The sequence below is a fragment of the Chlorocebus sabaeus genome, chromosome 25, assembly GCF_047675955.1.
Source record: "Chlorocebus sabaeus isolate Y175 chromosome 25, mChlSab1.0.hap1, whole genome shotgun sequence".
Classification (NCBI taxonomy): domain Eukaryota; kingdom Metazoa; phylum Chordata; class Mammalia; order Primates; family Cercopithecidae; genus Chlorocebus; species Chlorocebus sabaeus.
In genome coordinates, this window is record NC_132928.1 from 45,127,491 (window position 1) to 45,155,487 (window position 27,997).

General features: G+C 41.7%; 1 protein-coding gene across 1 annotated transcript in view; it reads right to left on the minus strand.

The window, feature by feature from the left end:
- Positions 1–416: 416 nt before the first annotated feature.
- C25H1orf21 (chromosome 25 C1orf21 homolog) overlaps positions 417–27,997 on the minus strand; it is a 236,971-nt gene continuing 209,390 nt past the window's right edge. Inside the window, exons 5-6 of the mRNA XM_007989207.3 lie at positions 22,493–22,553; positions 417–1,224 (exon numbers count right to left, since the gene is read on the minus strand). Of these exons, the coding sequence (XP_007987398.1) occupies positions 1,186–1,224; positions 22,493–22,553 (100 nt within the window). The 3' untranslated portion in view covers positions 417–1,185. The remainder of the gene's footprint in view (positions 1,225–22,492; positions 22,554–27,997) is intronic.

A 27,997-nucleotide genomic window follows, 5' to 3' on the forward strand; every position in this document is an offset into this window, starting at 1 on the left:
CCCCACCATTGCCAGGGGCGTTTGGCTTTCACATCTCCAAATATCATCATAAGCATAAAAGTATTATGTTGTTGAGTAGGCAAACACTTTTGCTATGTCTAGTGTGCTGGAAGTAAGAGAAAAAGGAAGTGGCAAGGCTCATGTAGCATTTTGAAGGGGGAGAGTTACGAAATAGGATGGTTTATTTGCTAACAAAATGAAAGGTAACAAGGTGGTTTCAGGCCCTCCTAAAAAGTCAGAGGATGTCCCCTCACCTCTTCAGTCCACTTTCAGCCTTGCTAATGCTTGGTAAATTATTAATGGAAGGGTAGGCAGCCCTTTAGGCTAATTATCAGTGTCAATGCAAAGGAGGGCTCAACATCTGCACCCAGGATCATCTTAAAACACTGAGCTGGATGAATGGGAGAAGACAAGGATCCATAAAAACAGTAAAATGTTTATTTTCTTAGAAAAAAAAGTGAGGAAGAGGGATTCAAAATGATTGTGATCACACTTCCATCTGCATCTGAGCAAAGCCAATGTTGCAAGCTTAATTCTTGATTAAGATACCTATTAAATCAAACAACCTGCCACTCACTCCTACGTCACTTCCAGGAGTCACATCACAGCATGCTTTTAATTGATAATAGCTTCTCTACTTCTTCTGAGCAGAGAAACAAGGCTTGGCATAGCAACCATCCCATCTCCAAAGCTCAACACTGCCAGTAAGAAGCAAGGCTCAGTCCATCTCTAGACTGCGTGCGAGAGATGGGGAGGAAGGAGAGAGGGCAGGAGATGCTTGTCTTAGAAGCAGAACCAGTTTAGAAGAGAAGTTTGATATCTGAGTTCACCACTACCTCATCTTATAGAAAATAGGTTGGAGAGCATCTGTAAAACCAACAGTATCTTTAAGGTGAAATTGCAGAATTTTGCTGCATACCTGGACACAAGAGAAGTGAAAAGTTGCAACAAGTTTTAACTAGCAGCAACAAAGAAAGTTCGATAACAGTTTTTTTGTTTGTTTTTAGCAATATTCCTTTGCAAGTTCATTAAGAAACACTGTAATTTAATGGGGCGTACGATATGGAACGATCTTCTTTTGCTATAGTGCTGTTCGCTGAATAGAACCGACCTTTGCAAAGATTTCAACTGGGGTGTAACCTATTTACACAGTAGTAGCTCCTGGTTTGAGTGGTAAAATTGGTGCTATGTGATATCCTCTTCTTCCGAACAGTAATCCCGACCCTTGGAAGGAAAAAGAAAAAAGAGCATGTGAATGATAAATTCAAAGCAGAGCCTGAAATAGTTACTTGTAATCAATTTTCTCTCAGTATGTCTCCTTGTAACAGAATCCAGGCTTTGTCAGTGACAGCTGGCACTGGGGTAGCTACGTCATAAATACATGTTAGCTGATTTATAAGCTATACATACCTCAAGGCATGAGAGTTTTACCAAGCCCCAAGTAAGCCCTTACTTTATGTTGGCAACAATTTATATTATAATAGCCATATTGAAGAGTCAGCCTTTCACTACAAAATGACGAAATGGCCAATCCATTCAGGAGATCAATTTCTTATCAGGAAGAATGAACAAGCCCCATTCTACAGCTACATCCCCGTGCCTGAAATTCAACATTCTACAGAGGGAGAGCATACGATCCAGGGATGTCTGAGTTTAATTCACTCTAAAACGGATTACAAAAAACAACAAACAAGAATCCTTTAGACACGCCTCACAGGTCTATGCTTGGTATGTGTGGGATGCACAAGAGAGGCAAAGATGCTTCTGATTCATTTGCTAACAAAACAGGTTATCTGAAGCTCTAAGGACTATGTACAATGGTTACCTGTGAACATATTTTATCCTTTCTCCTCTAGGTCATAAACTCAATGAAGACATGATTGGGGCTGGGCTTTAAGGATCCACATTTAACCAAGCCAGCTTGTCTTGGTCAAAACACATGACTCTCTTGGTCTGTAACCCACCACAGATAGTAAACAACAAAGGCACCTGTCCTGCCTGTGTTCTGATGTCATCGATAAGGGTTTTCTAAAAAGTCAGGTGTTATTATCATTTGTTTCCTTCAACCTTTTCTTCTAAAATACACACTACATGTTTCATTTCTTTTTTGGCGGGGGTGGGGGATGTTCTTTTAAAAGCAGAATTTTCAAAATAACTGAAACTTATTTCTAAAAGTACCAGTACTTAATGATAATAATAATTTTGCATATAACTATTTCTCAGATGTATTACATGCTTTTTAGTCACATTATCTATATAACAGAAATATTTTACATTTTCCTAATATTTAAGCATTATCAAAATGGATTATTCTGTGTCATGTGGCTGCGTGCTAATCTTGGCTCTGTGACTTCCTAGCTCTGGGATCCTGGTAGAATTACCTCTCTGTGTCTCAGTTTCTTCATTTGTAAAATGAAGAGAACAATAGTACCTATTTCACAGAATTGTTGAAAATTAAATGAGTTAATAGTATTAAAGTGATTAAATCATTTCTGGCCTATACTTTTATACATGATGTATATGTGCCCATGCCCGTGTGTGTTTGGCAAATTAAAAAATATTGCTGGCTGGGCACGGTGGCTCACACCTGTAATCCTGCACTTTGGGAGGCCGAGGCGGTTGGATCACCTAAGGTCAGGAATTCGAGGCCAGCCTGGCCCACATGGTGAAACCCCATCTCTACTAAAAATACAAAAACTAGCTGGGTGTGGTGGCGGGCACCTGTAGTCCCAGCTACTTGGGAGGCTAAGGCAGGAGAATCGCTTGAACCTGGGAGGCGGAGATTGCAGTGAGCCAAGATCGTGCCATTGCACTGCAGCCTGGGCAACAGAGTGAGACTGTCTCAAAAAAAAAAAAAAAAACATACTGCCACACAATGAAGTCTTCAGGCCTGTGGCAGCAGGCAGAGCTGCTCACTCCCATGCCAACTGGCCCCAGATTGTTTGCTCCCTTAGAATGGGAATCACCCCTTAGCATGTTTTGGTTTCCTCCATCAGATTGCTAACTCCCACCCCTGCCGCTTGCAGAGTGTCTGAGTCTAGTGTCATCTCTAGGCTTGTTTTACTTGCTGCACAAAACCTCTCCTGAGCAGAGAAGCTGGGTAACCAGTCTTCCTGACAAGAGGAGTGTGTACTTGGCAGTCATCCCATGGGCAGCCTCCCTGGTGTCACTGCCCAAGCAGATGCCATCCCTCGCCTTGGCCCAGACCACTCAGGAGACATGCTCTGAGTCACACACTGGAGAGCTAGAAAGAACTTCAAGGTCCCTGGTCACTGGGGGTTTATTCTTTAATCTGGGGAACAAGACACACACAAATGTATTCACACAATGCCATAAATGTCAAATGATGCTCTCCACAGATCCCCAGCTCACGAGGCTCAGAGAGGAAACATACAAATGGACCCAAGTATTCAGTTGGAGAGGAAAGGCAGGGCTCATGGAGTTTTATTAGGAAAGGAAAGTGGACATCTCCAGTGTATATATGTACATATACACTGTTGTTTGACATCGCGCAAATTGCTGGGCTTTGTTTTCCTGGGGATAATCATGGTCTCCATCCCACAGAGTTATGGTCAGGATTAAATGGAAAGAAATATAGTGTCTGGCAAGTAGTCAATAAGTGTTAGCTAATGCTACTATTACTGCTACTGCTATTATTATTGTAATTGTTGTTATTATAAACCCTGTGTTTGTTCAGTCCCCCTGGCAGGGGAATAGGGACCTCCTTCCTTAGTGGCTGTCAGGTGAGGAAGGACTGTGACCACAAGCTGTCATCTGATAGGTGCCAGGGAACTCTTCCTCCCACCTCAGCCTTGCACTCCAGACAGGCCACAAACCCATGTACATGAATAAAACTTCTATGGCAGAAACCGAAGTCCCTCGACTACGTATGACTAAATGAGGTCTCAAAGCACAGTCTCAGCCAGCCAATGTGGGGTTTAGAGGGTGCTTCATCCATGAGGAAGAACTTGGAAGGAGTGGCAGACAGATACACACACACACACACACACACACACACACACACACACACACAGGCACTCATGCACACACACGAACACACGTGCACACACAAACACATGTGCACACACGCATACACACACGTGTGCACACATGCACACACACATACATGAAAAGTGGTGTTCTCATTGTCTTCAACTTGGTAAATGAGTTTCTGGGCTATGCAGTAGAAGGACCATTTCAAACCACACTAAAGGCTCCCCAGCCCCACCTTGTGAGGGACAAATACAATATAAACCCTCTTTGTAAACACAAGACTCTGCAACTTTCATTTCCCAAGCATTGGCTACTCTGAAATTATTATCATTACTATACAAAGGAAGAATAAAACAGCATTAGCTGCTTTGCAGATATTATTTCACTTACTATTTATATCAGTCCTGCAAGGCAAAGAGTGAAGCACTGATGCTAGTGGGGAAAGCTCAGAGAAGCGCAAGCCCACAGGGCTGCTCCTTGCCTTTGTTGCAACTGTAGTGACTGATAAGTAAATTCAAATTCAATTCAGCTTCATTTTTTATTATCACCTGTTTCAGCAGCACTGAGAAGCAACTACTTTGGTAACGAACTTTAAAATCAAAACACATGGAAAGAAAGATACGGTCATAAGTCATACAGCCATCCAGTGCCATTCTAAGAAAGGAGACTTGAGAATGGTGACTACCAGAGGTGATTACCTTGTGCAAAGGATAGTAGGCTTGGCGCGAGGATGAAGAAGGTTCATCCTCTTCTGAAGCTGGTTAAGAAGGAATAAATTCTAGTGTTCAACAGCACAGTAGGGTGACTAGAGTTAAGAGTAACATATTGTATATTTCAAAGTACTGACAAGATTTGAAATGTTTCCAACACAAAGAAATGATAACTCTGTGATGTGATGCATATCCTAAGTACCCTGATTTGACCATTACACACTGCGTGCATGTATCAAAGTATCACATGTACCCTATAAATATGTACAATTACTATATGCCACTTTAAAAATAAATAAATAAGTAAATAAAAATCAAGGGGATTTGAGAGAATTGTCATTGGAGGGGCCCCATCTCAGTATCACAGGGGACCCCATCTGCACACTGGCCCTACTGGGCAGGACAGGGAGCCTGCTTCTGTAGCACGACTTCATGTCTCATTTAATTTTTAAAGAATTGTGCTAAAAAGAGAACCTGAAGACCTTCAGCCCTCAGAAGGCAGGAAGTGGGAGCTGGGTTTGGGAAATACACAGCAATTCTTCGCTGAAGTATGCCCTTCCCCCTTAAAGGAACCCCAAATGGAAGTCTTTGTCAGGATGCGTTACTCAATTAGAACTGGAGGCTCTTAGTCACAGTCCCCCGCTTGTGCAAAGGACACACTGAAAGCTGCACAGAGCAAGATCCCCAGGAGGCCCTCGAGAGCTGGAAGAACAGAAACTCCTAGTGATGCTGACAAAGAAGGGTTGTTTGAAAGAAGCATCAGTGCCTTCGGGTACAGACTCAAAAAACCCCAAGGAACCTTTGCCTACCGAAATGTTTCCGACTGCACCCTACTCTGTGGAGAGGCTTCCACGTCTTCTTCAGCTATCTGCATTATTATTCTCCTGGAAGTGTAAGTTGATGTCAATGCAGGACACACATTTCTAAAGTTCTAGGGTAACGGGTTTTTGTTTGTTGAAGTGTCTATGATAAGAATTAGAGGTATTAAAGAGTAATAAAGGAAAGGACATCATCCTAATTTTAAATCCTACTGGTTTAAGGAGAAACAGCTCAAAGAATGACTTTAGGAACCTGTTCCTCCAATGTGCCTAAAGTATTTTTCCTCCACAGATTTAAAATAGACAAATAGTCTAGGCCAGGGGTCCCCAGTCCCCAAGCCATGGACCACTACTGGTCCATGGCCTGTTAGGAACCAGGCCACACAGCAGGAGGTGAGTGGCAGGTAAGTGAGTGAAGCTGAGCTCTGCCTCCTGTCAGATCAGCGGCAGTATCAGATTCTCATAGGCGCACGAACCCTACTGTGAACTGTGCGTGTGAGGGATCTGGGTTGCACGTTCCTTATGAGAATCCAATGCCTGATGATCTGCCACTGTCTCCCATCATCCCCAGATGGGACCGTCTTGTTGCAGGAAAACAAGCTCAAGGCTCCCACTGATTCTACATTATAGTGAATACGTAATAACAGAAATAAAGTGCACAAAAAATGTAATGTGCTTGAATCATCCCGAAACTACCCCCACCCCGCACCACCCAACTCCCCATCCGTGGAAAAATTGTCTTCCGCAAAACCAGTCCCTGGTGCCAAAAAGGCTGGGGACTGCTGGTCTAGGCCTTGCCATTCAGTGCCAGGTATGATTTCATCATATATGTTTTCAGTATGTTTCTGTAGACATGTGTGCATTCAGCCCAATACACACACCCCTAAGACATGTAACAATCAGTGTGAACTGAGTATTCTCCCACTGGAGTAGACGAGATGAAAGTGACTGACAGGAAGTGTTGAATCTGTTTCTCCATCTGTAAAATGGGGACAATAAAACCTAACTTGTAGAGTTGTAGGGATTAAACATATACATGTAAAGTATTTAGCAAAGCTAGGCACATGGTGGGTGCTTAATAAATTGTAGCTCTTATGATATTGAAAAATGAGACCAACTGGTCCGACAGTAAATAAAACTGTCTAGGTGAGAAATGGGGCCCATATCTCAATCAGTCAGTTCACATTCAGATCCTCAAACAAGCCAAGTACCACAGGGCCTTGGTGCTTCTCACTCTGTCCTGGCTGGCTTCTCCTGCTCCCATCCTATCTCTTTATTTTTATTTTTTCAGAGAGTCTCGCTCTGTCACTTAGGCTGGAGTGCAGCGGTATGATCTCAGCTCACTGCAACATCCACCTCTCAGGTTCAAGCAATTTTCCTTCCTCAGCCTCCCAAGTAGCTGGGATTTCCCTGTAGTTGCTCTAGGGAGAAACAGTCTCTTCCCTTCTCAGTGGTCCTTCCATTGCACAACCATGTTGTATAGAATTTTAGGCAAAATGTTTGCCTCCCTAATTGAGGGGGAAAACATGTTTCTTGTCCATCTGTGTATTTTGGGTACCTAAGGGAATCCTTGTGTGGCCCACATCCAAGGGTTATGAACACTCTGGCTTTGGAGGGAAGCAGAGCTGGGCTGTGGGGTAGCAGGGTGGAGGCTGTTAAATGGCATTACACAGAAAGTGTCCTGGTTCTTTAGTAAGGGAAGAAAACCATCAACATTTTGCACATCATGATGGAAGATGCAGCTTTTTTAAACAATACAACTAGAACTTAAAGTATAATACCCTAGAACTTAACGTATAATAAAAAAAAAAGTGTAAAAAAAAAACCAAAAACAATACAACTGATAATAAGTTTTGAGCAAAACTATGCACACAGAATAGGGCATAGGCCCTGTTAAAAGAATAGCTTGGAACTTAGGAGAGGGGCAACAGGACTGCAAAGAGAGGAAACCCAGGTTGATACTAGAATCCCACTGTCCATTATTCATTATTTGTATTTATCTAAGTATTATTGCCCCCGCTTATCCATGGGGAATTTGTTCCAAAATCACCAGTGGATGCCTGAAACCTCAGAGAGTACTGAACCCTACATATACTATATTTTTCCTATACATACCTACCTATATAAATTAGGCTCACGCCTGTAATCCCAGCACTTGGGGAGGCCGAAGTGGGTGGATCACTTGAGGTCAGGAGTTTGAGACCAGCCTGACCAACACGGTGAAACCCCATCTCTATTAAAAATACAAAAATTAACTGGGTGTGGTGACATGCACCTGTAATCTTAGCTACTCAGAAGGCTGAGACAGCAGATCACTTGAAATTATAATAATATACTGTAATAAAAGTTATGTGAATGTGTTCTCTCCCAAAATATCTTACTGTACTGTACCCACCCTTCTCGTTGACTCTGGATGACTGAAACAGTAGATAAAGGGGACTACTAATACCCACATAAATCACATGTGGAATCAGATCCAGTTCTCTTTCTACAATGTTCACTCAAGTATCTTTTTTTTTTTTTTTTGAGATGAAGTCTGGCTCTGTGGCCCAGGCTGGAGTGCAGAGGCGCGATCTTGGCTCACTGCAACCTTTGCCCTCCCAGGTGGCATGCACCACCACGCCTGGCTAATTTTTGTATTTTTAGCAGAGACAAAGTTTCACCATGTTGGCCAGGATGGTCTCGAACTCCTGACCTCAGCTGATCCACCTGCCTTGGCCTCCGAAAGTGCTGGGATTACAGGCGTGGGTCACCACACCTGGCCTCAGCCAGACATCCATTTTTTTTTTTTTTGAGACAAAGTCTGGCTCTGTCACCCAGGCTGCAATGCAGTGGCGCGATCTCTGTTCACTGCAACCTCCGCCTCCTGGGTTCACACCATTCTCCTGCCTCAGCCCCTTGGTAGCTGGGAATACAGGCGCCCGCCACCACGCCCGGCTAATTTTTTGTATGTTTAGTAGAAACGGGGTTTCACCATGTTCGCCAGGATGGTCTCGATCTCCTGACCTTGTGATCCGCCTGCCTCGGCCTCCCAAAGTGCTGAGATTACAGGTGTGAGCCACCGAAAGCAAAAGACAACTCTGTCTTTTGTTTTCATCACAAAAAGTTCTGAGTTAAAGAACCTCACGGTAGGGCAATGGAGTCAGCAAACAAGTCCGGTCAAGACTCTTGGGTCTGTAGAAAGCAAACATGAAGTTTTGTAATAAAGGCTCATGACAGAAGTTCATTTTAATGAGGCTTCTTTCTGTCTGGAAGTGTAAGCTGTTATGCTTGTCATAAAGCAGGCTCTTGTTGCTTGGTGACTAGCTGAATGATCACCTAAAGAATTTTTCCTCTGCTCCTTTACCTGTCTGGATGACACTGGGAATCTCTGTTAGCTGCTGGACTGTGCATTATCACTAAACTATATTTCTAATAACACAGTCACTGAGATAATGTCCTTTTGTTGAATAATTTCCTCATTCAGTAAGACTTTTAAAAATTTATAAAATTTATTATTTCAATAGCTTTTGGGGTACACCCCATCCTCCCTGTTCTGAGTCTCCCAAATCTATTATATCCTGAGTCTCAGTTTCTTGACTTACTGTTATCCTTCCTTGACAGCTTTTATCCTGTACTGTGGGACTTAACTGCTTTCTGGGTGGCAAAGAGCATCTTGATTAATGAAGCACAATTGCCCCATCTGCATTCTGGTGCATAAATTTAATAGGCATCTTCCTCCTCTGTCCATCTAACACCTTTTATCCCCTAAGCCCTTCCTCCATGTTTTACCATCCAGAGGCAACCTCAGATCCAAGTTTCCATAAGAATCTGTATGTTTCAGCTCTGTCCTTGAACCAGGACTGCAGGAGCAGATAACCATGTTCTGTAGCTTGAGCATCTGTGCATGACTAGCTAGAACCTGGAACACACAGGAAGAGGAGGCTGGAAAAGTGGAAGGAAGGCTATCCCCAGGGGCTGCTGGGCTTAAATCTCCTCCTGCAGGGCTGCAGGGCCCTCCTCCTGTAGGAAGCAGGTGCCTTCCACCCCTTTCCCAGGGCTGGACGTGTCAGAGCCTCTTTAATCACAGAGCACTTTCAGCAGCATTTTCGTTTACAGTCAAACAACAAGTCATAAGAACAGTTTTAAATGCCAAAGACATACTGAAGAAAAGCAAAAAATAATTAGCTGTGCTGTTAAAGTCTCCTCCCCCGGCTTACTTCATTAGAAAAATCAATCGAGGCATTAATGGCTGTCTCCGACTCTAATGAGCTTTATTCTAATTAGACTCACACGTTATTATTTCAGCTGGAAAAAGGTCTCGTTTGTAATGAGCAGTGGAGTGTGACAGCCTCTGACTGTTTCTTTGACCATATATAGGAATGATCACCATGATAATAACAGTAGTGACAACAATCCTGGGATATTGGGCTTTTCACTTCCAAGAGAGAATAAGTATTCACTAAACAGCTTTGAAACTCCTATGAAGTGTTTATTATACCCGAATCCCCATTTCACCAACAGTAAGGAGGATATTTTGGAAGCTTTAAGACACATACTTTTTAAGCTTTATTTGAGGCTGGCACTTGGATGACTTCAATGATGTTCTTTCCCCACAAGGAGGCGAGCAGGAGTGAGGATAAAGACATGGAGAGAGAACACAGACGACCATGTTCTCTTGGCCATGTTGAACTGATGTCCGAGAGCAGGCCTTGGCAAACTTCCTCTGGGAAGGGCCACAGTAAATATTTTAGGCCTTGCATTCCATATGGTCTCACTGCGATTCAACTCTGCCATTGTAAGCTTGAAAGTGGCCATAGATAAAAGTAAATGAATGAGTATGGCTGGGTTCCAATAAAACTTTATTTATGGACACTGAAATTTGAATTTCATGCCGTTTTTCATATGTCACAAAATAGTCTTCTTTTATTTTCTCCGAACCATTTAAATGTGTAAAAACCATTCTTGTCTCACAGGCTGGATGTGGTTTATGGGACATAGTTTGCCTGCCCTGCCGCACAGAACAGAATTAACCACCAGTAGCATCAGAGGCTAACGTTGTTCAAGGGTTTTGCCCTCTTCAGAGCTCAAACAGCAGGGATAATTTCTACCTTAAGAGACATCTCTCCGGAGCTCTTCTGCAAACACTGTTCTTAGTTTACAAACATGGAAACAATGAAAATCAAAATTAAATGGAAAAGTTCATCTCCAACAGCATCTCTTCCCAATCAGTCTTCAAATTTAATTTAAATCTTTGTCCACATGCATGACATTTTTATACCATTTCAATCCTATTATAGACACAGTGTTTTATTTTGTTTTTCACTTAACATTATCTTATAAAATTCTTCCCTGTTGTGACTGACTTCTTCTAATCAGACATATCATAATTTTTTGTGGATTTTTTTGTGGAAGATTTCCATGCTATTCATTGGACTTAATTAAAAGGGATGTCTTAGTGTCTTCTCAAGTGTAAGAGTTAAGATTCAAATGCTACCACCTTGCCCCCAAGCCAGGAAACTGGGAAAACCCACTTGGTAGACTGGAGCCTCACATACCTCCCCCAGGATTCACTTCCTTTTGGACAATGGCTTTAGCAAATCTGGCATTTTAATTCATTTGCCTCTTGACAAAGATGTGCCTTCCAGACAAACTCTTTAGAGCTCTTTGTTCTGAAAGCGCTCTCTGTTCCACATACACCCTAGAATTTACATTGAACTTGGATGGAGGTTTGGGGAGACTAATCACACATCTCCTTTCATTACGGTTTTTAACCAGGAAATACCAGAAGGAGTTAGATGAGGATCAGTTTTCTTGCTGGACTAGAGAAGTTGGCAGGTCCCCATTAGTCCCTTGCCTCACACCTGTTGAGACCCTCTGGATGGTGACTGACTCAGCCAGTCACATGTGGAGAAAGGAGAAGAGGTTGGGTTTGCCCCTTCACTGTTCCATGGGCTGGGCCCCTGGAGAGGGAGAGGTGATGGACATACTTTAAGTTGGTTCCTTTCTTTCCTCTCCACAAAGTGGGGTGACACTGTTTGAGGGACCACAGGGCTCACTTTCCCTTCCTTTCTCTTTGCTTTCAGAATAGGAAGCACATGCATTTGGCCAGGAAGAAGACTTCAGCTATTGATTGGAGGGCCCTCTCTCTAGAAGGCAGAGAACAATGGACTAGCCAGACAGGAAGGAGAGGGGCCTACAGTAAGGAGTGGGCATCCGGGGCCCAGGGTTGGGGAGAACACTTCTGTTTGGCTTCCTTCCTCTTCCAGGGCATGGCTAAGGTGGCCAACCTGCATGCACCCCAGAAGAGGAAGATAAGTAGGGCCCATGGGACTTTACTATGGAGACTGAGGCTTCCACTGGCCTGATTAACCAATTTTCTGAGAATGAGCACCTTGCGAGGATAACAATCGAAGGAGCCCCAGAGGACACATGACAGGCTGGGGCCATCAGAACTACTGATCTGTGGGGACTATCTGGCTTACTGAATTATGAAATGCAGGTTAAATTAAGGATTGTCACACATTTGGCTAATTGGTCAATAAGAACAACAATTAATAGAGGTCAGGCAATTCAACTGCATCTGTGCCCATGACTATCAGAGCCCTTGGAAACAGCAGTGATTTCAAGTGAAATCTAAATCAGCAGTGTTTCCGGTGACCTAGAGCAGGGCCCATGGCCCATACGTTAGCACTTCCTGACGGTTTTCTTCCACCCAAATCCACATGTTGGGACCCAGGGGAAGGTGTAGCAAAGCCAGTGACCACTGTGTATTCTGCTTTTGTTTTTTCCATTTGACACTTGGTCAAAAAACACATTCCTGTTTTCATAGACTTCTTTTGATTTTGAGGAATTTAAAAGATACAGAGAAGCATGAAGAATGTAAAGACACTATATACCTACCACTAGACATAAGAACTATTTTTGTATCCTCTGCTGCTAGCCTCTGCCCTCCTTCTAAGAAATGCAACTACCACCCATTGCTCATCCCCCATCCCTGGGTACAGCAGTGTTCATGGGTTTGGTAGGTTTGTATGTTTAGTATCATTTTAGACACTTTGATACTCATGTTATATGATATAACAAATATACTACACTTTTATATGTATATGAATATTTAAATATATAACAGACATAAACACATGCCATTTGTAAATATGCCATATAAAAACTGATGGTGCTTAATAAATATTTGTTGAATGTCCACCTATAAACAATGTATTTTTATGTTTTTAATGTACATGGTACCATACAATTTTTATCATTCTGCATAATCCTCTCTTCACTTAATAATTGTATTTGAAATCTATAATTGTGACTGTGTGTGTGTGTGTATATATATACAGTCACAATTATAGATTGTGTATATATATACATATATATGTATATATGTGTATATATATGTATTCCTACAGTGCAATATATATATTCCTACAGTGCAATATTATGCAGCAGTTAAGAGACATAAACCAGGCATATATACACACACACACACACACACACACACACACGCATATATATACAGGCATATATATGCCTGGTTTATGTCTCTTAACTGCTGCATAATATTGCACTGTAGGAATATGGAGGATTTTAATTATTTGTTTCTCCATGGGTGGATACTTAGTTTGCTTCTGTTTTTTTGGCTATTGAATAAAGAATGCTGCAGTGAACTTTACTGTAGCTTAATTAATGGTTTTTACCGGTTTGTACTAACATTACTTCTTTATATATTATGCCTACAAATCGTTTGATGTTTTAAGCGTTATGAATATATTCCAAACTGCTCTGGATCCACACCTGGGAATCATTTGGCCCATTAATAAGGTAGATACTGACCATGATACTCATCTGGCTCCCTGTGTCTGTTTTCAACTTGTAAGAAACCCAGAAGAGAGGCAGGGTATGATTAAGCATCTCTAAGCAAGCCTCCAACACTCAGTTTTGTAAATATGAGCTTACAATTTTTTGGTACTCCTTTTTGAATCAACTTAGAAAAATGGAATTGAAGTGAGAGGAGTCTAGAAATGTCTACTCCAAGAATGCTTTCTCTAGGAACAGAGCAGAATGTGCCTGCACTCGATAGAATTGTGAGAGAGGAACAAAGTGCACCAGAAATAACAAGGTACTTCAGAATAAATTTTTCAAGCAATGTTCAGAACATAATATGCCTCATAATTCCTTCCCAGCTGATAAACGGGAATGTCTCATTCTTTGCTATGGAGGGTGCCGTTTAGTGGGAGATGAAAAGTTGAGGGTAAATTGGATAAGACATTCTCTAAAGTTCCTTCCAATGCCAAATGTTATTCTTCCAGATTTGAAGCTCCCTAAAGACAAGAATCATATTTTCTAATTTCTCATTATGTGCCTCTCATGGCCCTGGCTCATTTCTAGGTCCAGAGAACATGTTCGTGTCAAGCTTATTAAACGGATTAAAGAAGTCAGTCTTACAATTTCTATGATTTTGTTTGGAGCCCCTTTCCTAATTTCTTTTTGTTGTTGTTACAAGCATATTTAGGCTGATATTAATACTTTCTTTTTTTTAAGAGACAAAGTCTTGCTCTGTCACCCAGGTTGGAGTGCAGTGGCACAATCACAGCTCACTGCAACCTCAAACTCCTGGGCTCAAGTGATCCTCCTGCCTCAGTCTCTCAAGTAACTGGGACTACAGGTACATGCCACCATGCCTGGCTAATTTTTATTTTTATTTTTTGTAGAGACAGGGTCTCGCTGTGTTGCCCAGGCTGGTCTCAAACTCCTGACCTCAAGTGATCCTCCCACCTCAGCCTCTCAAAAGTGTTGGGATTACAGGCATGAGCCACTATACCTGGCCAATGAATATCTTTTAAAAGGCTGATAAAAGCCTTTCAAATGAGACACAACAATTAAGAGTAAAACTTCCAAACAGAAAAAAATATATAGGGATTCAGTTGTACCCATGCCACTGACTGACTGACTCATTCTGTAATCACAGCTTGAAAGTTAGCACAGGTTATTTAATGGCTCTGTAAGTGTTCACAAGAATCTAACTCCTGAACATGTTTATTATACCACATAGGAGGGAGGTGGATGAATACACTGGAAAGTGTGCGATTCTAATACTCTTTCTACAAGGAGATATTTGTACCATAGGAAGGCACTTGCTCACGCAGGATCCAAGTTTCTAAGTTCTGCATTTTCAGATTCAGTCTTAGCACCACCCCCCAATCCCATCCCAAATCCTTCCTGAATAAATGGCCTTGATGGTACAAATATAGGTGACTTCAACCAAAATGAAGGCTACCAATTACAGAGCACATAAACATATCAAACACTACTGGAGACTCTATGTGTATTTTCTTCAATATCCCAGACAAGTTAGTATTATTTCTCAACTTTTTTTGGTGAGGAAAGTGAGAATCAGAGAGTTTAAATTAATCTGGGGTCACACAGCCGCTGCCAGAGCCAATCCTTGGCTTTGGCCCAGGTTTGAAGCACGGGCTCTTTCTCTTGCACCGTGCTGCCTCCTTCCCTAGGCCTCTGTCAATCCAGTGATCTGGCACTGAGCTTGCTCTATACCCGCTATGCTGCTCCAAGTAGAGAGCTCTACTCTAGGAGTCTTCCAGGTCACATTTCCTGCCTTCGTATGCTTCTGTCTCCATTTGAAGCCCAGTGTTCTATCTGCATCATTCACTCATTCAACGAGTTTCTTAAGCATCTTTTTGTCCCAAGTCCTGTGTTGGTTCTGAGGAAACAAAGACAAATGAGACCCAATTCTTATCCTTAGGGAGCTGTCAGTCTAAAGTGAGTCTTTTTAGATGTTCTTAAATAATAATGCAGTAGTTACCAAGACTGGTACCCTTTTTCTCCCTGCGTGTTCTCTGTAGGGCTGATGCAACATCCATGGCTGCCAAACCCAATGAATGGAAAGGTGATGGGCAGGAAGAGCAAAGGATAGCTAAAGAGAAGGCAGGGAAAGGAGAAGCTGAATGGGAACAAGTCAAGGGAATGAGACACACCAACATCCCTGTCTCTGTTGCTCTCAGTGGTACCTTGGGTTTCTTTCCTTGTCCGAATACTTGAATCCATGGCAAAATGATACCATTCACTGACTGCCTCACACTGCTATTGAGTTCAGAGCATTGTCGGCCACACCTGATGCACAGAAATGGCCTGGTTTTTATTTGGACTCATGACTATGTTGTGTTAGAAACCGAACTCTCCTCTTCTTCTTGCTCCCTAAAGAGCCAGACTGATAGATCCTCAAGAATTTTCTGAAAATCAAGCCCTCTAGAAAAAAAGAAAGTGTGTTGCATTTCTTTTCAGCTTGATGCCTGATTCATTTTCCTTGACGGACTCATCTACTACTGTTAGCTGTATGGGCATGCAGGATCCTAAAGCCCAGAGTATGCACACACTTCACCAGTGGTTCCTACACCAGTGTCATCATCATGACAATTAAGAAGTGATCTGTATAAAACTATGCAGTAGAGATGAAACCAAAACAGACCGAGTCACATCCTTGCCTGTTTTAATTATAACTCTAATTTGGCTGAAGAATGAGGGAAGGTAAACCAGAAGAGAGAGGTGGCAAGGCAAGGTGATGAAGGGAGAGGAGACAAAAAGGACTTGGTTATGAACAAACTAACTTGGTTAAAATATGTTTACCATGCAGCAAAACATTGTTTCATGGAATGAGGATGGCAGCCCTGCCCACTGCTAAACTACGTATGACAGCAAGAGTCTCTCTCTGCCAGTGCTGAAGGCTTTGGTTGCCATTGAAAGTGACAACCTGCTGGGTGGGAGGAACACACCATGACTTTCTCTGCACACGTGGGGCAGGCCATGTTACATTGTTCAGGTTTTGATGTGACAGTCCCAGGTTTTCTCACCATTGGTGGGCACTAAGCAGGCCTTTACACACATGGCTAAAAGGAAAACCCATCATCATATCCGCCACATCTGCCAAACATTATATTTGGTTCTGTAGCAACTCTGAGGTTAAATAGACAACAGAAATCGTTTATATGTAGAACCCAACATCATAGTTCACAACTATGTGCAAGTCACTTTTCACTGGATGAAAAGCAAACGTCTTCTGATCTCTGACACACTGACTCATAACACAGATCAGACTGATCTGATGTACTGTCAAGAGACACTTCTTGAAAAAAATTTTACGAATGCAGATTTACCATGACCTTTCTCACCAATCAGGTTGGTTCTGAGGCCGTGGAAATCATGCCACTTCAGGAACTCAAACATTTTGTAAGTGTAAATGACTGTTCAATAGATATAGAGGTCTAAAGATAAACAAACATCTTTTATTTATTTTTATTTACTTTTCTGACATGGAGTCTTGCTCTGTCGCCCAGGCTGGAGGGCAGTGGTGCAGTCTCTGCTCAACTGTAACTTCTGCCTCCCAGGTTCAAGCGATTCTCATGCCTCAGCCTCCGGAGTAGCTGGGATTATAGGCGTGCACCACCAGGCCTGGCTAATTTTTGTATTTTTAGTATAGACAGGGTTTCACCATGTTGGCTAGGCTGGCCTTGAACTCCTGACCTCGGTCTCCCAAAGTGTTGGGATTATAGGTGTTAGCCACTGCACCCAGCCAAACAAACATCTTTTAAAAACAGCTGATTTAAGTCCACATACTGCTCTTTCTCAGACATTTCCTGAAATGTCACATTGAATAATATCAATCAACAGAGCCCGAATCTCAAGATCACACAGGAATATGTGAGATGCAGTAGGCATGCTCATGGCTCTCCCTCAGGAGACTGAACTATTTTTACAGAGAGGAAGGAGGGGATGTAGGAAAGGAAGAAGAATGAGTTTGCATGGTGTCATCTGTACTCAGTTCCCTAATCCTCTTTAAAGTCACAACTATCTATGGATAAGGTCGCCAGCTAGGCTCATGCATCCTCATGACTGCAGCTGGGCCCTGGATCTGATGGAAGCACATCAGTAAACTACATAATAAAGAAATCCACAGTTTCTTTGCCTGGGGCCCATGGCCAGGTTCCATGGAGTCTTAAAACCCAGAAATTATACTTAAAAGTTTTGTGTATATGATTGTGCATTTTCATAGGGAGAGTCTTTGTAACTTTTATAAGACTCCAAAAAGATGTACAAGGCCCAACAAAGTTTAAGAAGCCTTTCATCAGAAACAGTAACCAGGTGCAAATGGCACTGTACTAAGATACTCTTTATTTAATATTCAGGATCCTCTTTGAGGAAGCCAAGGACTCCCTGGTCATCAGCCAGGGTCTTACATCTTCATAAAGCAAAATATAAATCTCTGTTTTTGCCTGTAGAAGATACTATTATTGCAGATACCTAAAAATGTGTTTACTTTTTCTGCTTTTTACAAATAAACTGGAATGTATAGTGGAAAGCATATCTTAACATCTGATGTCACCTGTATTTGGTACTATATTCAGAAACTCCTCCACAGGCTGCTTTAATCTAGATTCTGTCTTTCCTCTCTAGGTATAGTGAAAAAATGAAGTTTAAAATGACTGTTTGATCCACAAAAAACTGTCACTTTCTTTTTTTTTTTTTTATTTGAGACGGAGTCTCGATCTGTCTCCCAGGCTGGAGTGCAGTGGTCGGATCTCGGCTCACTGCAAGCTCCACCTCCCGGGTTTACGCCATTCTCCTGCCTCAGACTCCCGAGTAGCTGGGACTACAGGCGCCCGCCACCTCGCCCGGCTAGTTTTTTGTATTTTTAGTAGAGACGGGGTTTCACCGTGTTAGCCAGGATGGTCTCGATCTCCTGACCTCGTGATCCGCCCGTCTCGGCCTCCCAAAGTGCTGGGATTACAGGCTTGAGCCACCGCGCCTGTCACTTTCTTAAAGCTGCAAAGTTAGGCAAATGCTAAGACTTCAAGTAAGATTCTAGGAGCCTGTGAATCATGAGGTATAAGAGTAACTATAGATTCCAATGGAATAACGATGGTTAGATAGCAGAGTAAAATAGAATGAGGTGAATAGAAATGAGGCGGTTCCCACCGGTTCACAGTGTTTTTACTCTCCAAAAGGAAAAGCCAATCAGATTACAAGCTTCTTTGAACTTTCACTGCTGTCCTGACAATCTGTCTCTCTTGGTCATCTCCAGTCGCAGCAGAGTGTTGTGGTTTCCCACCACCAGCATAGTGAAATGGTACCAAGTCCCAAATGTCTGGTTAAAGGACCCGAAGCTCAACCCCTGAACCAGCTTAGAAGGCAAATAGTTGTGTTCCAAGGAGGAGAACCTCACTCTCAGTGACAACAGCAGGGTGAGGGTGAGGATGGTGGTGGTGGTGATGGGTGAAGGACTCCTTGAGCAGAAAAATAATTAGATTTTTAAAAAATTCACTTTCAAAATTGAACTTGTCAAAGCAAGGGACTGTTTACTATTTATATTGTACTCTATAATTCCTATCTAATTTTGTATCCTGAGTAACTAGCATAATGCTTAGTATAGTATTCAGTAGGTGCTGAATCTTTTTTTTTTTTTTTTTGAGACGGAGTCTTGCTCTGTCACCCAGGCTGGAGTGCAGTGGTGTGATCTCGGTTCACTGCAAGCTCCGCCTCCCAGGTTCAAGCGATTTTCCTGCCTCAGCCTCCCGAGTAGCTGGGACTACAGGTGTGTGCCACCACGCCCAGCTAATTTTTGTACTTTTAGTAGAGATGAGGTTTCACCATGTTGGCCAGGCTGATCTCAAACTCCTGACCTCGCTATCTGCCCGCCTTGGCCTCCCAAAGTGCTGGGATTACAGGCATGAGCTACTGCACCTGGCCTAATCATTTTCTTAAATTGCATTTTTGCTACTTGCTTTTTTTTGGTCACCATAACTTCTTAGAAAACCACTTGTTCAACTGTGGTGCAAAGGTAAACAGTAGCTCTGCACTGTGACAATCTCTGAATTAGAGTAGTCCAAAATGTGCAAATTAAGTTTTACTATAAATATGAAACCACTTTTCAGTCTCTGTTTCTATATACTAATGGGGCTTTTACATCTATTTTGAGGAAGACAGAGCAGAAATTTGTTTTTTGGTATCCAACGACACATTAGTTTAGAAGGCAAATTCAAGCCATGCCCTAAAGACATCCAATAAATGTGAAGGCGGCAGCAAGGAAGGGCACGTTTACATTTCCATAGGTGTAGTCAATTTTGCTTCTTATTAATTTAAGGGAGAAATAAAGAATTACTGGACATTTCTGGGAGATGAAATCTTAAAACTCAAAGTCTCTCAGCATGACTCAATCTCTCAACATGAAGCTGTAGGTGAGTTTAATCTTCTTTCTGTTTTTAAACAACTCTGTAAAATCTAAATAGATTTGACTTGCATTTATGGTTGTCCTCATGCTAGCCTGGATCACATAAATATTTAGCAATGGTAAATGCCCAGATAATTTGGAAGAAATAATTTGGAACAATTTGGAAGAAATTTGGAAGAATCCAGCTTTCAATTTTGGTTATATAAACTATGGCAAAGATTACATTAAGCAAACACACATATTAAGGAGGAGTATTTTAATTTTTGGAGGCTTAATGTTTCAATGACATATAAGATGGCATATTCAAAATATTTGGAAGGATGAGCTTTAAGAGAGGAGAGGCAGGAAAGCATGGCTCAGAGAGGACAGAAAATTGCCTGTAAGAATCTACAGCTGGGTACCTGTCATGGCTGAGATAGGAGCTCTTCTTCAAATGTAAATGTATTCAATAGTGGAAACTGTGTTTATGCTGAATCTACTAATGCTCCTTTGTCCAGGGAAGCTTCCATCCAATAAATGACCAAGTTATCAACTTCATTTTTGTTGTAGTACAATCATACTCTACATTATGGATACAAAAGCAAAAGGGGATCTCAGATTTCAGGTGGGAGCAATGAACTTCAATGTTAAGTAAAAGGAGATAGAATTTCAATTGCCAAAACACACAGCCGGGCACGGTGGCTCAACGTCCATAATCCCAGCACTTTGGGAGGTCGAGGCAGGTGGATCACCTGATATCAGGAGTTCGAGACCAGCCTGGCTGACACGGTGAAACCTTGTTTTTACTAAAAATATAAAAATTAGCTGGGCATGGTGACACACACCTGTGATCCCAGCTATTCGGGAGGCTGAGGCAAGAGAATCGCTTGAACCTGGGAGGCAGAGGCTGCAGTGAGCCGAGACAGCACCACTTCACTCCAGCCTGGGTGACAAAGTGAGACCTTGTCTCAAAAAAAAAAAAAAAAAACCCACATTGGATATAGATTATATCATTTTAAGTGTTTGCAAATGTTGTTTAAAAAGATAACTTAAAATTCAGGTTTCAAGTTTTGCCATCTACCCCTAACTACTATGCAAATCTTTTTCTTGCCAAAAAGCTAGATGGGGAAGTCCAAATAAAGAAAGGAAGAAAAGATCTTCATCATTCCAGTGGGAAGAAAATACAGGTTGAATATTCCTTATCTGAAATGCCTGGGGCCAGAAGTGTTTTGAATTTTGAACGTTTCCAAATTTTGGAATATTTGTGCTATATATACTTACCAGTTGAACAACCCTAGTCCAGAAATCCAAAATGCTCTGAGCATCATGTCTGCACTCAAAAAGTTACAGATTTTGGGGCATTCTGGATTTCAGTTTAGGGACACTTAACCTCTATTTCTTTTTATGCTTCTCTTTACTAAAAAAGGTTACTGACAAATTGAACAGCTTTTGAACCAATATGTGAAACTTGGCAACTGTTCCTGGATGAAGTTTCCAACTTAAAAAGTCATTCATAAGCCACAATTTTACTGAAAACAAAAAAATTACTATACTTTAATAAATATTTATTTATGCATATCCAAGGAACATTATAGATTTAACTCTCATTTTAATTCATTATCCATCTCTATTCTTCACATTGATGACCTTTACTGGTCTTTGAATGGTGGCTTAGAAGATTATACAATTATTCTCTCAGCGGGTCCACCTCAAAGTGGGATCTGCTGCTAAATAATACTAATGAATTTAAGACGTCCTTCATTATCTTCCGTTGAATAATATACATCATAACTTAGGAATTCATAAATAAACACTAAAATAAAAGGGAGACACAAAGTAAAAAGAAATACAAATTAAAACTGAAAGATTTCAAAGGGAAAATCAGCCTGTCATGCTTTAACCATAGTGTGATATGTTCTGAACTTACGATTTCACTCTTCTTTAGAATAAAAAAAGTATAATACTTGGATTTGTAACTCTAACATTTAAAATTCACCCCTTTGAAGAGATGAATTTAAATTCTATAACTATGTAAACTCTTAATTATGACCATATCCCATACTTCATTCCATTGATTAGCGCATGGCACACTGAGATCAAAACTGTGGGTTCAATTTCCACACAGATCAACTTTGTATCTTACTGTCAATATAAATCCCCACACACTACCAGAGAAGCAACCTGAAGACAATGCTTTGGAATCAGACAGACCTGGGCTGGAATTCCAACTTGTCCACTATTAGTCTTGCAAATCTGAATAAATTACTCAAGCATTCTAAGCCTCAGTTTCCTTCTGTAAAATGTAGATAATACCTGTTGCAATACCATTTCTTGAGATAAGCATAAATTGAATTAGGTATAACATGCTTGCAAAGAATTCAGAGCAGTGCCACACATAGGCCCTCGAGAGGTTTCAGCAGGTACTATGGGCCCCCTTGCTTTAGGAGGTTAGGGCAGGGCACTGGGTGCAAAATGACACGCAGTGGTCAGAATGCTCGGTCTAGGAAAAAAGACTGCTTATTGATTTCCAACTGACTTTACATACTTTAATAAGCAAGGACAGTCCTGGATCCTGGGAATCTCTATTATACATTAAACATTCTTACATGCACTTTATTTTGGAAGGGCAGTGACTTTTATTTAACTCTCCACTCAAACCTTCACAAAAATAGCTTTATGACATAGAAACAAGAATGTTATTGCCCTCACATATGAAGCCATTACTATACTTCCCTTGAAACATGTAGGTTATTTATTTCACTTCTTACCTTTTCAATTTTTTCATCCAGCATTCTGAAGAATTCTTGTTGGCTTTCGGAGATGTGCATGCTGAAAAACAAAGGGTAGTTAAGTGCATATTTTAGTGTTTTGCTAAACCTGGTCCCCTCAAAGGAAAAATGCTGAGTCCCCAAACTTTGGGGAAGACATTTATTTATTGCAGACTTTTCCACTGAAATACTCTGAAGTTACATTAAGGATAAACAGTACAGTAATCCTGCAAATGTGTTTCATAATAGTCTATCAGTGCCTATGACTTAAAGGAAGACAATTTCCTTTCAATGTACAGATGCTATTTATAGTAACATTACTGGAAGCTGCATGCCAAATTCTTTCTTCAGATACACATTTGTGATTTTTAAAAAAGCATGAGCAAGCAGCACATGGCACATTTCAACACTGTATTGAAAAGAAAAATAAAAAATAAAATGTATCCTAGTTATTGTATTGAAATATAATTTTACAGAGGTGGTCAGTATCAGCATGATCTCCAGCTGACTAGGGATGTGGGCTGGTTGCAAACAAGCTGAGGATATACAGATGACCTGATATTACTCCTGAGCACGTTCTCCACTGGTGGCAGCAGATACACCTCTGAAAACACAATTCCACTGGAACATGGGAGGATGCATGTCTGAGTAGCACTTGCTCTGTGTTTCCTGCCCTATGACATTTAACAGCCTTCTTAGTGACATGGCTGACAAGGCTGGTGGGGACAAAACAAGATGGTAATGAGAGCAGGGATGAATTACAGATGGGAAGGGCATGGGGCAGTATAGGACTTAGTCTTAATGGGCCATGGTCTTAATGACAGTTGTTTCTACCTAGCAGATAGCTGTGGGTGTTCCAAGGAGGTGAAGGATGCTGGATAAGAGAGGTTATCACACAGAGTTTCCTTTAGCTACTATCAGTGCCTACAGGTTATCCTGTCTGAGGAAGGGGGTTAGGGGTGAGTTCTGGGATGGCTTCTTCCCATCATATCCATGTGTGGCGAAGAGCCCATCGGACGTACCCTTTAGCATCATGCCTTATCCTTTAGGGTCCACAAGGAGGGGCACAAGTGACCTGAAACGCTCCAGGCCTCCTGTGACAGACAATGGGGCCTGAGGCTCAGAGGAGGTTCTCCCCTCTGTATAAAAGCAACATTAAAATCTGTGAGCAATGACATTAACTTGGCTATCAAAGGAAAACAATGTATATATCTGATTCCCCTAATCAACTTTCATGGTTTACAAAGCACTTTCACATATATCATGTAATCTTACTGCCCTTTATCTGATCATTCAAATAAGGTAAACATTTTGTTTGGGAAACAAGCCCTCTCTTATTGCAGGTTTGAAAGGCAGAACAAAATCCAGGATGATGAGAGTACATTAAACTGTCTCCTCTCTGTAGGATCCTGGACAGAAAAGTCAGTTTGCATAGCTAAGTTTTCCCAGGTTCCTCATGTTTTCACTGTCTCAAGCACCAAAACATTTTTTATTTGAGCCATGTTGGATACAAATCTTTCTAAATTTCATATTCTTATAATAGAGGATCTTTCTCATAAACATTTCTTTTTTTTTTTTTGAGATGGAATCTCACACTTTCGCCCAGGCTGGAGTACAGTGGTGCAATCCCGGCTCACTGCAACTTCCACCTCCTGGGTTCAAGCGATTCTCCTGCCTCAGCCTCCCGAGTGGTTGGAACTACGGGCGTGAGCCACTGCGTCCAGCTACTTTTTTGTATTTTTGTAGAGATGAGGTTTCACCACGTTGGCCATGCTAGTCTCGAACACCTGACCTCAGGTGATCCACTCACCTTGGCCTCCCAAAGTGCTGGGATTACAGGCATGAGTCACTGCGCCCAGCCAGATCTCTCTCTCTCTTAATATAGGTAACTGGATAGATAACCATATGTATATGTTGTCCCAGAAATGTTGCCCTAGAAAATATTCCAGAGACCTCATAAAAAATGGCATTTTTAGGATTTGACGTTCATTGTGGAAACTCACTGGTTGGAGTTTTTAGTATATATTGCCTTGAATATAGCAGGAGGGCAAAAAATATTTCTTAATTAATTGACAGAGTCCCCCTATTTAAGTTCGTGTGATTCATGACCCCTTGCTGAAGCAGCAGAGTTTGTCAGCATGGGCGATGTGCAGGGCCTGAGTCCTCATCTATAAAACCAGCGCTAGTCACTGAGGTCCCTTCTACTGTCTATAATTGTCACTAACTTCCATTAGCTCCTTTATTTAAATACCACAACATGAAAACTGTGACATTTGGTCAGTACTCATACATATGCACATGAGAGGTACAAGAGGGGGCATTTTTAAACAAAAGTAACTCTGCAAATGTATCTGCCACCTCTGTGATCAAGAATGCCCTTATCACAGGGTCAGGATCCCTATCAGGAGCTTGAGACCAAAAGTGGTGGCTAAGGACCTCAGGATGCTTAACCTCGGGAAAGCAACCACAAAACTCTCTGATTTCAGTTTTGTGTCATCCCATGATATAGAAATGCTCCTGCTTTTTCTTTGTCTAAGAACATTAGAACATGCCTGCCTGCCTTTGCCACATTTTATAACTCATGAAGAAGAGTCACACACCAGACTGAGTCACTCTCTTGACATCTTGAAGTACGGTGCATGGGTTGTGTTAGAAAAGATTGAATGGAAGGGAGGCTTTGTTATTGTCAAAGCCTGATGCACCAGACAGGCTCCTCTAGATAACCTGCATTGTCGCTGGAAGTGTGTCAGACATTGCCGGGGGAGCAAATGCCCACACAGGTCACCTGTGTATCGTCTCAGATATGGTGTCATCTGAAAGCATGAGGCCTTACTCTGCTGTTCTCCATGGGATTGTTTCAGAGAGAAGAAGAGAAATCTCTTCAATGAGACAGAATTTTTATTCTGATGAAATAAAAATTTCCCTGTATCAACTGATTCCCATCTAGATAAACATGGGTCCCCTCTTCCCATGTGGAAGAAACTTATCCACACAGTAGCATGAATACGTGTTTACCTTCAAGAGTACAAACTGCACTGTGGAAAACAGTCCCTGCATAACGAGTTGATTCTAAAATCCTTTCTGATGTACAATTTGATGATTGTGAGTGGGGGAGATGAGGAGGAAGAGCTCACTGGCGTTTCTATCTTTTTTCAAGATATTAGAAAGGGATCCCTGAATTGTTTATGACTTAAGTTTATAAAGGATGAATAATTGATTCTAAGATTCACTTACAAAAGATTCATTGGCATTCACTTACAAAAGCCTGCACATTGGTACCTGACTTAACCAATAAGGCTCAACAATTTTAGTAATCCCTATTTCTCTCCGGTAACTCAAACTCAACCTTGGAAAACTCAATGCACCACTGGGGCACTCCCTGTGGCACTTAGTGCTGGCAAAGCTCTTGTGAGTTAACTCTGCACCCTCAAACACTCTTCTTCCTGAGACTTCTCAGCTTCATGGGACTAGGGATGACAATAGGATGGCATCTTAATGCAAAGTAAACAAATTAATGAATGATGGGCAAAATGGGCTTTAGAGTTAAAAGATTTGGGGCTTTCACTTTCAGTGTCTTAAAAAAGTAAAATCTACAAATGATAAAAAGCTAAGCACAAAAGTATGAGGAGGCAAAGTCCTAATTCCCTAATACCTCGCCCGTGAAGCATGGCAGAATAAGCCACCCTAAAATACGCCCACTTTGGCATAAGGACTATATATTTTGAGCTAAAGGTAACTGAAAACAGCAGGTGCAGGAGGGGAATTCTGACCTCCTCTTTTCTTCCTGAAAGTAGGAGATGAAACTCTCATGTGAACAGGGAGGAGGAAAGAAACATTCTCGTTACCAGAGACAGGGAGTCAAGGCCAAGAGAGTTCTGTACTAAGAGACTTTGTTAAAATAATTCTTTTCTTCCTTTAGTCTCCCCACATATTTCAGGTGCTTTTCCACAACTGTCTCTGTTTGTTCAACCTAGTATACAAATATGTGGGTTTTGTCACTTCTTGGGTCTTTTTTTTTTTTTGGAGACGGAGTCTCGCTGTGTCCCCCAGGCTGGAGTGCAGTGGCGCGACCTCGGCTCACTGCAAGCTTCGCCTCCCGGGTTCACGCCATTCTCCTGCCTCAGCCTCCTGAGTAGCTGGGACTACAGGCGCCCACTACTGCGCCCGGCTAATTTTTTGTATTTTTAGTAGAGATGGGGTTTCACCGTGGTCTCGATCTCCTGACCTTGTGATCCGCCCGCCTCGGCCTCCCAAAGTGCTGGGATTACAGGCGTGAGCCACCGCGCCCGGCCAGGTCTTCATTTTTCTATATGGGCTCCCATGTACATGTAGAAATTGATATCTTTCCTCCTGTTACATCTGTCTCAGGTCAATTTAACTTTCAGGCCCAGCGAGAAACCCTGAGAGGATTGGGGTAAAGTTCTGCCTCCCCTGCAAAAATGAAATGCAATTACCAGGTGGGTCCCTGGTAAATGTTGGCCTGAACACAGTTTTTCCTTCATGATCATCATTATTTTTCAACTGGACCTCAGAGAAGCAGATTCATCCTAACCCTCATTCTGTGACAGACCCCTATTAGTAGTTCATGCACAGCTCACTTTTGTTTATGTTGTTATTTTGTTTTTTAAAAGGAGTATAATAAACATCTGTGAAACCAAAATAAAAAACAAAAGCGAGGACCTTGACAACCACCCATAGCTGACTCCATGTCAGCTCCCATCCGTGTGTGTGTTCCCACAACCCAATGTAACTATCACTCCCTCACTTTGCTTTTACATAGTTTTAATGCATCTCTTTGTGTGCCTCTAAAAGACAGACTATTTCAGTTGTTTTCAGCTTTACAGAGTACATCATGTTCTATGTAATCTTTCAGGACTTACTCTTTTCCTGTAATATTAGACTGCTAGGGCCCATCCAGTATTGTGCATTGCTGCTGTGCATTTGTTTGAACCGCTGACTAATATCCCATTGTGTGACTATAGTGTAGTGGATTCATGCAGACTCCTGTTAAAGGCATTTGGGTTGTTTCTGATATTTAAGGCATTTTTACCAAGTGCCAGACAATGCCACAAGCAGTGGGCATACCCTATTTCATTTGTTCTCCAGCCCCACAAGACAGGATCTTTCACTTCCATTTCTCTCTGAGAAAACTGAAGCTCAAAGACAGTAGATCACTTGACTGATATCAAATGAAAGCATTAAATGAAGGTATGAGGATGACATGCCTTCAATGGTGGTATGAGGATGATCTGCCTTTATGGTATGGGACTGTCCTTCCACTCATGGGGAAAAAGAAGCTCATCTTATTCTATGCATCAGTATAGTAAATTGATCCCGCATGTCAGCAAGTAGGAAAAGTAAAACTCTTCTCTTGGCCCTCCAGAAAGATTTCGTAATCGAATTCCAGGAATCCAATGTTCTGATTCACAGTTTGAAATACATACACATATGTATGTAATGTGTGTACACACACACACACACACACACACACACACACACAAGCAT